The sequence below is a fragment of the Plutella xylostella genome, chromosome 25, assembly GCF_932276165.1.
Source record: "Plutella xylostella chromosome 25, ilPluXylo3.1, whole genome shotgun sequence".
Classification (NCBI taxonomy): Eukaryota; Metazoa; Arthropoda; class Insecta; order Lepidoptera; family Plutellidae; genus Plutella; species Plutella xylostella.
In genome coordinates this window covers 7,847,730-7,863,211 of record NC_064005.1, presented here as the reverse complement: position 1 = coordinate 7,863,211, position 15,482 = coordinate 7,847,730, and the positions used below count along the sequence as shown (strand labels likewise).

The window sequence follows — 15,482 nt, the reverse complement described above, 5'->3', positions numbered from 1 at the left end:
GACAGATTAACAGTTCCAGGACTCGAACCTCGAAAATAATTCCACAGTACCGGTCACACTAACCTCATCCACGTAATGAAACATCTAGCCTCTAAACTTTGAAACCACAGTCATAGTTTAAACGAAAACAGCTCACCAGATTAATGCAACATCCCAGCAGGCGCGCTCACTACGCACAGATCGACCCTCTTCTCCTTGGCTGCACCGCATCAACTCGCTCCTCCACTGGCAGCATCCTGGTCCTCTCTGCGACGCTTTGGACAGCTGGATGCGAAGTGTCCCTGGCCCTGGCAGTGGAAGCCAGTGACCGCAGTCTTCGCTGTAGATGGAGGCGGTATCCTCTTGAAATTGTCACTTGGTTGGGAAGGGGAACGCTCTTCTGGTCTCCTCCAACCACATCTTCTTTGTAAGCAGAACGTGGACTTGTGCCCTAATTTCTCACAGTAGTTGCACTTTATGGAAACAGAGGCACTGAAGCTGCGAATTTTCTTGCTATCGAGGTAGTCCTCGCTATTAGCTACTTTCCGTTTTAGAAACGAAACAGCCTTGAGCTTTTGCTGAAGCTGGTTGCGCGTAGTCACTTCTGTAGTGAAAGCCAGTCGTTGGACACTTCGGTCAAATCGGGAAACATGTGCCAACACTGTAGCCAAAGCAAGCTGTTCGATATTCATGTTCTTCCAGCGTGACATGATTGCAGTCATCAGCTAGGCAGCATAAGTAGCAAGGCACTCATTTTCTTTCGGTTTACTGTCACTCAAATTAATTAGGAATGAAGCTGTTTTTCTGGGCACTCGTACCTTCGTATGAAAAGCTCCGTGAAGTCACTCCATGTCATCCAGGGGAAAGATACAGTTGACAGCCACGTGGACGCATGACCTTTCAGAGCGCGGCTCAAGGCCACCATAAGCCGTGCGCCTAGCAGATTCTCGTCGTTGATGCACAGGTCCGCAGTCGACATCCAAGAACGTGCGTCGACATCGCATTTACTGGGATCGTAATCAGGTAACCTCAGCTCGGACGACGACGACGGCGTTTTCATAGCTCGAACAAGCGTCAGGAAATTCCGATTCTGTTGTTCTAGAAGCTGCTGCCATTTTTCGTCTTTCGTGTCGTGGTGTGAAGCACGTGGGGTGGCGTCTTCTGATCCCACATCTGATGACGGCGAGGGGTCGTCCGCCGGGCATCTCGTTTGGCGGTGGATTCATCGTGCGGGCGGAAATAATAGGCTCTTCGTGTAGTTCGTATCTTGATTATTCAGATTACAATCAACACTTAATGTAACAATGCAAGATCGCGATGATGCAGACGGATTACTTTTAGAAACGCGGCAAGTTCGATACAGCACACTGTTTCCCGTGTCACGTCCAACTCGTCCAAGCTCAGAATCCAGAATGGCGGCATGGCCCCTTCACTTTTTAAACGTCACGTGACCTCTTACTTTTTAAAATGTTGCCAGGGCTGTATCGACCTTACCCAAGGAAAATCCCTTGACGTTTCTGATTCGATTACGACGCGTTTACACGCTCAAATCAACATCGATGCGGCGTTTGTCTGCCAACGCTGCGACATATAATTACACGGGAATATTATGCCAGAAATCATCCAGTCTTGGAAGAGGCAAAAATCCTACAACGAACTCATCTTCACGAACGACCGAACGAACTTTTATAATGAACTGTGAGTACGTTTATTACAGGTTTGATAGGTCGTCGAAAACTATAAAAGTTTCAGTTTTCTCACATACAAAAAGTGGCGCTTCTAGCGGAAACTATCATGAAACTTTTTACAGATAATAAATATATGCAGGTGACAGAAGAAAACCAAAACTTTTTTCGTTTACACAATGAATGAATGAATGAATGAATGCACCCACCCAGCCAGGAGTCACCCTGTATCACGGAAAGTGCCGCGCCTACTGGGGGGCGCTCAGTTTTTAAGGGGGGGGGGAACACACGCTCGAGGAAAGGGTAGGAATGGAGTATAATCGACCGAGTATGCACCCTAATTAGCCAATATAGGATGTTAGGTAGAGGAAGGAGTTGGGTTTTGTGGAGAGCGTAAGTTGGTAGCCTTCTCGGCACTTTCTTCATTTGGAGTTCGCGTCCTATTGTCTTTTTCTTGATGTAAGGGTGATTTGGTCCGTAGCAGCTTCACAGTAGTTCGGGCTTGGTTATTGTGTTTTATGTTTCTGATCCTGCTGTGTAGTGACTTTCATAGTCCGATGTTTCGTCGTTACTGTCAGTTTCGCTTTCATTCAAGGCCTCGTATGCTGCAGCCTTGAAGATGTCTCTATGTGGGGCTAGGCTGACCCATTTATCCGTGGTTTTATTGTAGGTAGCTAGGCTTTGTGTTAGTGAATCTTTCCAGGTATAGATGGGTCGTCCTACCTTTTTTTCACGTGCTTGATATTTTAGTGCCGCGTGTAGTAAGTGCGGTCGTTCTCGCCTGAGAACGTGCCCGTAGTAGCATATTCTGTGACATTTCAGCCTTTTGGTTATTGTTTTTCCCTGTAATACATCTTTGGCTTTCCTTATAGGGGGCTTGTCGCGGGCGTGTTGTAGTAGGTCCCAAAGAATTAATCTTTCGTACCTTCGGAGGCGCGATCTGTTGGCTTTTGTAAGTGCTGCTACCTTCAGTCCGTATAGCATACCGGGCACAATTACCATCTTGTATATGGTACGGACAGTTTGCCAATCCATTTTTGCTTCTTTTACAAACTGAATTAACGCCTTTGCATTTTTTTCTGCTTGTTTGCAGCGGTTTCTTATTGTACTTTTTCTGCATAGTCCAGATGTTATGTAGGTACCTAAATATTTAATTTCCTCCACTGGTTGAAGGGCAACGCCGTCGACCATAATGAATTGCGGTTGTTTTGCTAGAAAAGGATCCCTAATTAGTATTTTGGTTTTTCCATTGTTTACCTTTAGGCCCAGCTGTATAATAGAACTTTAATTTTTTGCATTATCTCTTCGAGTTTGTCGAAGTCGTTTGAGAGTAATATTAGGTCGTCTGCAAAAGATAGTATAATCGGCAGCTGAATTGCATTGTCCTGATTCAGTTTTAGACCTGAGACTTCCTCTTCCAACGTCTTCAAAACATCATCAATTAGAATCGTAAATAGACGTGGCGATAGTGGACAACCTTGCTTGACTCCCTTGCCTTTTGTTATTTCGCAGGTTTGTTGACCTAGCCATTTTATAGAGGTGTATTCATTCATGCAAACTTTAACGATGCGGTTTGTTAAGGCTATGTTGGTTCTGGAGAGTAGTATATCTCGTAGCGCTGTGAGATCTACTGTATCGAATGCTTTCTCGAGGTCTATTGCCATTACGTATAGTCTTTTGCCTTCTCGCCACTCTTCGTCGAGAACTCGGCGAAGTGTGAATATGTGGTCGTCGGTAGATCGGTTTTGCAGGAAGGCGGCTTGATAGTTACCTGGTTGTTCGATCAATGAGTCGAGGCGGTCTAGTAAAAAGTTTGCATATATACGGTATATGTTATTGCAGATTGAGATCCGTCTGTAGTCATTTACTAGTTTCGGGTTTGTGGTTTTCGGTATTGGTACCTGTACTGTTCGATTCCATGAGTCGGGTGTTATGTTATAGAGAAAAGCTTGTTGTAAATGTTTAGTTATTTCCTCTATCATTTTGGGAGGAAGTGCTTTGAATAATTCAATAACTATTTGGTCCTCTCCAGGGGCTGTTCGGTTTCGCATTTTTTTAATTATATCTTCTACATCTTCCATGGTTGGTGGGCTGCCTAGCTTCGTTGTGTCTTCATCCGGTAGTAGTGGGACTCTGGGTCCTTCAGATTCCTTTAATTCCAGTTCCCATTTTGACATGGGGATGTAGTTAAGTTTTTTCTTTCTCTTCATGTCCATTTTGTGGTCTCTGTAAAATAGGTAGATAATCTGCATACGTTTAGATGGGTGCTTCTTTTGGAGGTCCGAGAAGAACATTTCACATGCTTTCTTTTTGTCTTCATCTTTTGCTTTTTGCAGCTTTGCTCTGCAATCCTTTAAGATTCTGTTATGTTATGCATTGGTCGGGTATTTCTTCCTAAGAAATTTTGCTTTTTGTAAGTTAGCCGTAGCAATTCTAATTGGTTTCGAGTTCATAAATCTTATGTTGAGCGACTCCCTTGCTGCTGATCTTATTGCTTCTGTTATTGATTCCCATTCCATCGAAGGATTGTCATCCTCTTTGTTCTGATTAGACGTAGGCATGCGGCTTAGAATTCCACTTTGGTATTTCATTCTTGTTGGTATGTTGGAGAGTGCTTCATAGTTAAATTGCTTATGATTGAATCCTGGTTGTTTATTATTAGGTGTTTTTGGGGATTGGTTTTCTTGCGTAGTTGGTGTGTTGTTCGTTTCAGTGTATAAGGTTTCTCCCCAGATAAGTTTGTGGTCCGATATCGTGTTTCGTTTACCGGCCCATTCTCCTTTAATGAATTTGAATCTTGGGTTGAATGGGTTTGTCGAAATTATATGGTCAATCTGTGATGTGTTTTTGCCAGATTTCCAGGTTGTTTTACAGGAAGGTCGGGCAGTACTGGTTTCTAATAGGAGGTTTTCATTTTCTATGGTATCTATAAGAATATCCCCATTAGGATTGTTATATTCATGGAATAGGTTATTTCCAACGTGTCGTTTCTTTAGTAGTTTTTTTGTATCTACGTAGCCAATGTGGGAGTTGAAGTCGCCTAGGATTATCGTATTTCGATTTTTAGGACTATTTCTTATGAGGAATCTGAGATTATTGAATGGTTTTAACGCCATTTGGTTGTTGCTGGGGATGTGTGCCGTAATAATATGCCAATTTACGTAGTTGTTTTTCTCGTTCAAGGTTTTTAGGGAGACATACATAACATTTTTATCTGTTATAGTTTTCTCCAGGGTGATGTTATGGTTTTTACTTATGAGGATAGCGAGACCTCTATGAGCTGTGGTTTTCACTCCACTCAGGTGCCACGTGTAGTTTTTAGACACGAAGATACCAGATGTCATTTTTGTTTCTTGTATAGCTGCTACGTGTATGTTTCTTAGTGCAAGTTCATGATCAATTCTTGATTTTTTTACTGGTGAGGACGTTCCTCTCACGTTCCATGTTGCTATAGTAAGGCTGTTAACTAGGTATTTTTTGATATACGATGATTTTGTTCTTATTAGTGTATATCCCGTGTCGTCAGCTACATCCTCAGGACTGTTAACTGAGATTTGCGTTTCGGTTTGTGTTATTGATTGTGCTTTGATCGGCGATTGGCCGTTGCTTAGGCTGTCAGGTTCCAATATTAGGCTATCATAGTGGTTATTTTCGAAAAATATGTTTATATCCCCTACGGGTTCAGCAGGTTTTTCTGGCCTGTAGGTCAGCATGCAGTCTTTATGGTGGACGTTTACATTAATTATGTAATAGTTTGCGGCTGCAATAATAACTTCTTCACCTGCCCAAATGCCATCGTTGTAGAGGCTTTTAAGATAGCGAGACCGGCCAGTTTCATCCTGAATGTTTATGGCTAGTTCAATATTTAGGTCTTGGTGGTGTTCGTTAACGTACCTAGCTAGATCTCTTCGTATCGCGGCGTGGTCAAAAGTTAGATGGAACAGTTCATTTATTTGGTGCGCTAAAGCTCTGAACAAACAGTTTCCGTCCCCGAGCATCTTTATGATTTCCATTGTGAATTTAAAGTATTGGTTTTCGTTTTGAAAGTTTTATTGCCTAGGGTTGCGTTATTCCTCTTGTTTGTTAATTGGTTTTTCTGGTTATTGTTTTCGTATCGGCAGTGTTGCGTCGCTTTCTTGTTTATGACTTGCAGATGTTGAGCAATTTCTGGGTATTGTTTCGGGTTCTTTCTCTGCTGGACTCTTGGAATGTGTTTATTTTACCTAGGTTCAATGTTGCTTTGTTTTTATTTTATAGTTTGCATCTGGTTAAGTTTGTGCTTTACGTTTTTGTTAATTTTTTTAAATGCTTTTCACTGAATCTTTTTCTGTTTTTGTGTATCTGTAAGAGGGCTTAATACTAAGAAGTTTCTTCGCTGTGGGGTAATAAATCTTAGTTAATGTTAGTGAGTCTGCATATGTCGCAGGATATTTGTGAGTATAGGTATGTTATATTTCCAGGGCTTGATTAGGTAAATAATATTGTCTACAGAAAGGTCAATAAAACAAAGCGCGATTGTTTAGGGTGTGGTATTGTTTATGTTATAATGTATCTACACACTACTTGTTATGTTGTTATCACCACATGAAGGGATGTACTAATAGTTACCTAAGTTAGTATACCTAATAGTACAAAATGACAACGGAACTGAATCTGTAGGTTGTTCGAAAACCTAGTTAAAGGCTTTGTGCCTATTGTCTAGCACGATGTGAGGGTTTTGGTTTTATTTATAGGGGCTTTTGATGAGATATGAGCCGCTGGTATTATGTTTCAGATGCCTCTGACTGTGTTGACGATTTAGTGTTTATTGGCTGCCCTACCTCTTGACTGTTGATTATGTTATTCTGATGGTTGGCTGGCGTTTTCACGTTGTCCTCGGGGGTTAAGCATCTAAAGTATTAAACAGTATGGATTTATCTTCACCAGCGTTTTGTTTAGATTTGGCGCGTCGCTGCTTCTGTCGTCGTATGTCACTCGGAAAGATTAACACTATAATTATAACTAAATGATAACACTACACATTTAGATGGTTCCTAGGAATTTGTGCAGCGTCACCAATCAAAACATCAATTACTAGCGCAAGTTAATGTGTTATACTCCTGATTTGTTCTTCGTAGGCGGTATCTAGATCGTATGTATTGGAATTCTCTCACCAAATTATCGCACGGTTCTGATTCTGGGTGTAGCGTTGAGTGGGGTAGAGATCTTCCGTCGTGCCTGTGGGGGAGCTGTATCACTCTGCCCAGGAACACACTTCACAACGAACACTAACACTAGATGCACGATCGTTAAATTGTAGCCCGGTATACAATTAATAAAGTAGAGGACTTTAGTAACATTTGCAATCAAGGAAGAGATCACTTTGTTAACACTTGTTTAGGCGTTTTCGTTTTAGGCAATAAACGAAGGCCCGCGAGACAAAGGTTTTTTTTTTATGTGCGGCGGGTATTGCACAGCGGTTCGCACGTGTTGGGGTCTAGGAGCGGTCAGCGGACACGTCTGTTCACCTCGGCTGTTCGACAGCAACCCCAAAACTTTTTTCGTTTACACAAATTGAAAAACTCGTACTAGAGGCCCAGGCCCTCGATGAAGGAAGTAGTAAATTTTGAACATGATAAAGTAACTAACAAATTATAAATCTAATAACCTACAAGAAAATTATATCGTTCCCCATCTCCATATTTCAAAAGTTTGTTTGAGTATAATAAAATGTACATACGAGTAGGTACATCGTAGCCATAGGAACGCCAAATCTCATTATGGGAACTTCTTCAAACTTCAAGGGCATAATCAGGGGCTCCTTTCATATTACTTATGTATAATCATAATCATAGAACAACGCGGACTTGGATATGTATGTTATGAACAAAGGTTGGTTAGTCATGTAGTTAGAATATAAGTTTGATATTTAAGGAAATTATTATATTCGGTAATAGACAAAACTAACCGTATCTAGAAACTTCTATCAAAAAAGGTCCAACAGCGGTGGTAGCTCAGTCGGGTAAGCGCCCGCTTCTCACGCCAGAGATGCGGGTTCGAATCCCGGCGCTGACATGTACCAATGAGTCCTTTTCTGAATTTAAGTACAATGTATACCATCGCTCTTACGGTGAAGGAAAACATCATGAGGAAACCTGCATATCTAGATTTAGCACATCTAGATCTGTGAACCCACCAACCCGCAGTGGACCAGCGTGGTGGGAAATAGTCCAAGCTTAGGAAGGCAGTTTAGACCTTAACCGGATATGCACAAAGGTTCCATTCGAGAGAGCCAGGTGCAGGTACTGACACCCCCACAGAGAATAGAATAGAATAGAATAGAAGGTCCAAACACCACAATATGCCTAATAAAACAATCGTTTCAGCTAAACGCCAAACAGCTCAAAATGAGTACTAAGAACTATGAAGCTATGAAGGTTAATTAACTATGAAGCTCCAGTTATAACGAATGCATCTCGAGAAAGATCGTAGGCCATATACAGAAAGAAAGAAAACTGGAAACTTATAAGCGCTCACTTTTTCATACTTTGCCTTACCTAACCTAACCAGTAACATTAACTTATAAGTTTCCAGCCATTTCCAGCTTTGTTTCTGTACACGGCCTTACGCCTTGGCTGTCAGTTGAGTAGTCCAGACCATTTTGAAATAAATTGTGGTTATTTTTTATTAATAAATGCGGGTAGGTGGGTATATTGCAATACATCTATTTTTTGTAAAACGTATTGTGGTAGTAATTCAGTATTTGCCACAGGCGCGGGCGTTCGGTTCTCTCTTGCAATTCGCGATTGATTTAATTATTAATTCGGAATAATTTTATGTATCCACGACACAGGCCTAGCCTAGTGTGGTAGCCCTTGCTACATCACCACCTTTAAATTATTACCAAACACTGCAACCTATATTTTTTGTAACTTCATAATCTTTAATTTAAATAAATATTTTTTCATTTATTTTTTATAAATTTTTCAAAATATCGCTACCAGCTGATAGGCATTTCATTTGTGCATATTATAATAAAGTTTAAGAACCAGAAGTGTGATCATCAAGATTTTGTGGGATTTGTCAACGAGGGTTCCCCCGCGTGGTCGTGCCAGACTGAGCGACACAAGGTAGCGTTGCGATCTATCGAAAGCATTTAATTGTGTGGATCATGCCACTCTACTTATGAAACTTAAATATTATGGGCTAACTGGCAAAGCTCTTACATTATTGGAATCATACTTGAGCAACAGAACTCAACTAGTTGACATAAATGGAGTGCGTTCGGCTGGCTGTCCTGTCAGTATGGGTGTTCCCCAAGGCTCGATTTTAGGACCATTCTTGTTTCTTGTATATGTTAACGATTTACCGTTTTTGGTAGATAAATTATGTGAGATAGTACTGTTTGCTGATGATACTTCACTTATATTTAAGTTGAAGCGACAAGAAGTCAATTTTGACAATGCAAACTGTACTCTTTCCATAGTTGCTAATTGGTTCACTGTAAATAATTTAGCTCTTAACTCCAAGAAAAAAAAATATATTAAATTCACTTTGCCTAATGTAAGACAAGTAGAGACATATTTGACATTGAATAACGATAAGCTAGAGTTAGTAAATGAAACGGTATTCCTGGGTATTACAATTGACTCAAAGTTGCAATGGGGACCCCATATTGAGAGGATAGCCGGTAGATTGAGTTCTGCAGCTTATGCGGTTAGAACCATTAGACAGTTAACAGATGTAGATACAGCCAGGCTTGTGTATTTTAGTTATTTTCATAGTGTTATGTCTTACGGAATTCTATTGTGGGGACGAGCGGCTGACATTAATCAAATCTTTGTTCTGCAGAAACGAGCAATTCGAGCCATATATGTATTAGGGTCTAGAATTTCATTAAGAGATACGTTTAAGGAAATAGGTATACTAACTGTTCCATGCCAATATATCTATGAAAATATTATGTATGTTCGTAAAAACTTAAATTCATTTAGTAGAGTAGGAGCCACTCACGGTATTGAGACCAGAAACAAAAATAAGTTGCTTTTCCCCACACTCAGACTTTCGAAAACAAACACATCATTCATGGGGAACTGTATACGTTTTTATAATAAAATATCAAATGAAGCAATAAACCTTACTGAGCAAAAATTTAAGAATTATGTTAAAGCTACATTATGTAGTGAAGCTTACTATTCTTCGAAATTCCATTCTTCGTCTGATTTATATGGCCATTTTTTAATTTCATTTTTAGCTCTATAACATATGTTTATATGAAAATGGATATAGCAAATAACATATAATTGGAAAAGGCACTCGTTTTTATCAAGTAGTTTTTGAGTTATTGACGTTACAATTTTTTGTGGCCATATGAATCAGAAACAGAAAAAAGAACACCAAGGAAAACCATCTTTTTTTTAACATACATCATTTCTGGTAATCTTCTTGGACTGTCATCAATAGAAGAACTATAGAAGGTTACGCAAAATAAAATTCAAACTAAAAATATTGAATTTTGTACCAGTGACATGCAAAAAACTGGTCTAGGGCGACAATTTTCAGAAAATTTATAAAAGTGTCAATATCTCAAAAACTATCGTCATTTTACTGAGGTCATATAGCAATATTCTGGTCACTCCTAAGGTGTTCTATCAGCCTTCCAAAGCATGACGTAAACTTTTGGAACATCCTGTATAGGATGAGGTTTTTTACCGTATGAATCATATACATATGAATCAGGATTTTGCATAAAACCTTAGGTAGTTCGTAATACATACACACTACAGTGCTGAATATTTTTTTCATAAATCTGTAACCCAAGAGTATTACATGAAACTCATATTGAAGAATCATACTCAGAAAATATATTTTTTACAGGAGACATATTAATCAGAAGGGTACCTGAACCAAGACCATATGAATCAGATTATGACCTTCTTTTCACCTGGATGTAGGCCTTCTAGGAGCACCTCCATCTACTGGCTGGTGCGTTGGAAAGCTGGCTTCCAGCGAGCGGACAACCAGACTCCCATTGCCACTACAAGACCAAGTATGGTCATCCACATGTTACGACATATGAATCAGTACTACATGCCGGACACTCCTTAATTATTTATTCATAAAAAAACTTACGTATTTATAAGTACTAAATATTTTTTTTGTGAAAGGAAAACTCATTGCCCTTTGATAAAAATTTAATTTATGTTAATAAATTAAAAGGGAAATGTGATACTAAACATTTTGTTTCTCAAGCTGGCAAACGGACGCCCTATATGAATCAGAATAACACACTTCAAATAATTTTTTTCAGTACTGAAACAACATTTACTGAAAAAATGAGATTGGTTACAAATAGAGATAGAGCTAGATTGTATTGAAAAAAAATTACGTGGTATTATCTTAATTGGTTACAGAGATATCCTCAACGCCGTCGAAAATACGGTCCCCGAAGAATCACCCATAAATGATTATTTAAACGACAAAAACGCGTGGTCTTGTCCACCTCAGCTAAGGCTATTGAAAAAATGAAATGGATATAGGTACTTAAGTAAAATTGTAGGTAGGTACTAGATATAAGTAAAAATTGTAATAGATATATAAGGAAAAAGTTGAAAAGATGCTCGAGGAGTTTCTTTTGCCATTTCTTTCCTTCTCAATGACGGGGCCTTTGTGAAATGGTGGTAGATGACTATCGACAAACAATTGTAAAATTTTACGTCGATTAAACCATTTGAATTTGAATTTGGTACTATTTTTTTATTCAATATACAGGTATATAGGTAAATGAAACACCTCTAACTGCGTATAGACAATTGAGATGCAGAACCACTCTCAGGCGACATAGGCAGGAGGTCAACAACGCCTCGCTATTCTGAGGAAGGTTGAGTATGTTATAGCCATTCTGAGGATAAGAAAGCCATAATATTATATTCTACACATTCTAAATATCCTGAAGCTAGAGTGAACGCGTATTATGATAAATTATACAAAATACGGTCGGTCGTCCTAAAAGTTTTTTATATAACAGTTTTCTATTTGATTTTGAAGAAGTCGGGCTATTTCCGTTCAAGTAGGTACATATTTACTAACTTTATATAAATGCTTATTTTTACATAATTTACCAGACGTCTGGATCCATCATGGGTAGACCTTGGAACTTTGCTTAATTCTACTTATACATATTTTTATGAATAAAGTCCATTCCTAAGTAAAGTTCGGTTTAAACAACTTGGTAGTTCTAAAGTCGGCAACGAATGCACTTATACAAAGAACTCATTGGTACATGTCAGCGTCGGGATTCGAACCCGCATCTCTGGCGTGAGAAGCGGGCGCTTACCCGACTGAGCCACAACCGCTCAGTACAGTATATCGTGAATTCGTGATGACTAATTCTTGTTTTGTACATTTTCAGTTAATTTTATGTCTACAACCATATAAGAAATTATTAGTGAGTTAAGCTGCCTATATCAAAAAAATTTTTTGATATAGGCAGCTTAACTCACAAATAATTTCTTATTCTTTTTTGAAAAAATAATATTGTATTGTTTATGCTGGCTATAAGTTATTGTATTTTAGGAACGGGCGGATTTTAAAATAAACAATTACAAAATATGGATTTTTGCCATCAGTTCAGTAACACATAACGTCGTTTTTTTTTCTGCCAACGGGAATACTCGTATTACTGATAAAACCCCATTCCGTAAATTGTTATTATTATAAACTTTGGTACAAGACGCAAGATGGCGCTGCACTTGCTAGCAGCACGAGGCAGCTGCGAGCTCCAGCCATGCGGAGATAATGCTTTGTTTCTTAGATTAACTATACAGGGTGTTGCAAAAAGGGTATACTAATTTTGAAATTCTGGTTTCAGTTTCGGGCTTTGATATACCATGCTGCACATGTAAGTTTCGGCTTAGTATACCCTTTTTGCAACACCCTGTATACGAACAAGATGGTGTGTCAGTGTAAAAGAAACGTCTCGACAAATAACACCCCACTTCCACCACTGATTTTGTAGTAATTTGACTGGAAGATTTTTGACTTTATTCATATCATAGGAACAATGGTTATCATTAGGTTTAACTTAAAACGGTTCTTTGACAGTATACAAAATGTGTAATGTTTATACTTTATGTTTTTTTTTTTTTTTTTTTTTAACTTTGTTTATTTAATATATATAAATCATTACATAATATTATACATAACCATGCGCTGAAACCAACAGATTTAAGTGCGACATGGTGAGATCGCTGAAGCACTCGACGGTAAGTACATAATAAATGTAGTATGCTAATGTATTTTTATAGATATTACTATAAAAATACATTAATGTGTTCTATACACCATACATAAAATACCAAATGGCATAATAACATCCTACGCATTTATTCACCAGGAATCTGCACATAACAAGAATAGATTTCAAAAATAACTTTGTATCCAAAATACGTTGCTGAGAAAACCTTATATTTGCAAATGTTTGCAACTATATCAGCCACCCATAACTGACCTTTACTACGATAGCATAACGTAGAGATTGCCTTATGTAATGGGCAAATTAAGTTGGTTAAAGAGTCGGGGTTTTGTCCGGTTGGGCCCGTACGTTTATGGTCGACCTTTCGGGTTTCAGGAATTCCGCAACCCATTCCAATGTTCCAGAATAGTGGTTTGACTCAATCCGAAGTGTTTCAGTGTCTTTCATCTATGCATTACGCCAAGTATTGCGTGCGCTGATAAATTGATGTGTGTTATTACAAGCATATAAGTACCTGTATAAATTATCTTCTGTTTTCAAAAGTGGAGTAAGTATATAATATTTTTTTTACTGACGGTTGCCTGTAAGATATCGCTCTTAACGATAAGGCCGGATAGGCTGGAAGTATTTTTGTCTATAATATGTTTGCCAGGTAATGATTTATTCACTAGGGATTCTGAATTGGGTTATAACAAAGCTAATTTCACTTAATCTGAATCTGTGGTTGCTACTGCTGTAACGAATTTACAAGAAACCATCATCATCATCATCAGCCTATGTCAACCCATTGTAGGGTATAGGCCTCCTCCATGTTATGCCAAGTCCCACGGTCCTGTGCTCCACTCATAGAAACCATATAATAGGACTAATAACACTAATAAGACCAATAAAATAAACCCAACTTCCATCTTTAATATGACTTTTAAATCGGTTGCTAACTTTAAAAGTTAATACTGATAAAATAGCGCTCAAATAAATTTTGAATAAATTAATTTCCAATATGGTCCTTCAAATAAAGTTGCGAAGATAAAATCTTTAGTTCCCCTCCGTCAAGATTTAGGTAAATCGTATTTAAAACTTTAGTCGGGTTGCATAATTTATTGACATGAACGCTTTAGGCTTAATATTATAGTCCTACAAAGCTAACTTTGCCCCAAAAACATGCGTCAATACCAAAACAGTTTATTAGGGCAATGAGGTCGATTCTGAGGGCACAAATCCAAACTTTATTGCTGTTAAAATGATAAAATTATGAATATCAAACTACATATCGGTAAATAAAAAATAAAACAATATTATTTATTTCAACACGCACTGCAACTACACATTTTAAAAACAACGAGAAAATCAGCTTTATATACCTCCGTATTCGTAAATTAAAGGCGCGGCGACACCCAGATACAGCCAGAACGAGACAGAAAAAAAGAAGAAAAAACAACTTGTTCGAGGTAGAAAAATTCGCGACACAGTAAGTTATCAAGAAACAGCCATCCATTCAGTTTTTAATTAATTAAAACTGCGAGAGATTGAGCCGAAAAAGGAATTTATGGTAATGAAGGAGGGAAATTTTTAATTTTTCCGACCGGCGGCGGCGGCGGTGGAGGCGCGGATCTTGAAAGTTTCGGAACGAAAATGTGCTACCATTACCCTTATATTGCGATTATGAGTATACCCAGTCGGTGGGGGGACGGCACGCAATTCACAACTTTCTTATGGATTCTAGACTTTACAACATTACCTTTAAAATTGAATGCATAATACTACCGGGTTTTGGAAGGTATTTAGTACGCAGGTGGGTCAAAAATTGAAAGACTTAGGTGGAATTTCACCAAACGCTAAACGTATTTAGTAGCCTGTCAAATGTCTGTCAGTAAGTACAAAATCTATTTAAAATTTGTTTTAAATACAATTTTAAATACGTTTAGCGTTTGGTAAAAGTGACCCTTAAGGCCAACCCTACTAACTGCGACAAAACGTTACTTTGGCAGGTCGTATACAAATATCTAAGTGATTAATTGCTGATTTCATTTATACACTTACTATGGCTAAGTGCTTTGCATTATGCTGTAAGCTGCATAAAAACAAAATAACTAAAATACATGGACGATATCATGGACATATCTTACGAAAAAGAAAGAAAAATTACGGTAGCACTTCTAACCAAATTAAATAAGTTGACTTCTCTTCTTACAATACTGGTGTTTTATAATATTATTTGTACTATTTATTTATATTTGTCGTAGATTTTGGGACGCTTCCAGCAGTCTGTTTTTGCGACGCTGCGTGAAATAGGTCGAGCCGTTTCAGCTAAGTTCGCAGTTTAATTTTTGGAAATAAATAATGTCACTTTGCTTTCAACTTGTTCTGTTTACAAATATCTATGTCGGTATAGGCATTTTAAGATTAATTCTTATTGAGTTTTAAATGGAATTTAGAGTTTATACGTGTACTGTATGGAATCATAATCAAAAATAATTTCTGAAACAAAAACCAATAATTAATGGTTCTTTTGAAAACTAGCCTTTCACTTTTACTTTCCACTTCTGCCAATAGCACAAAGCATATTAATAAATATAAGCACCTCA

The 15,482-nt window shown here is 38.3% G+C and overlaps 1 protein-coding gene across 1 annotated transcript; it reads right to left on the bottom strand.

Annotated features, from left to right (window-relative positions):
* Positions 1-209: 209 nt before the first annotated feature.
* On the bottom strand, positions 210-671 carry LOC125490607. Its single transcript, XM_048630405.1, has one exon. It carries the CDS (start codon positions 669-671, stop codon positions 210-212), a length of 462 nt encoding a protein of 153 aa, XP_048486362.1.
* Between the last annotated feature and the right edge of the window lie 14,811 nt (positions 672-15,482).

Excerpts from the sequence above, each read along its gene's own strand:
- LOC125490607 (XM_048630405.1), bottom strand. The coding sequence starts at position 671 with ATGAATATCGAACAGCTTGCTTTGGCTACAGTGTTGGCACATGTTTCC.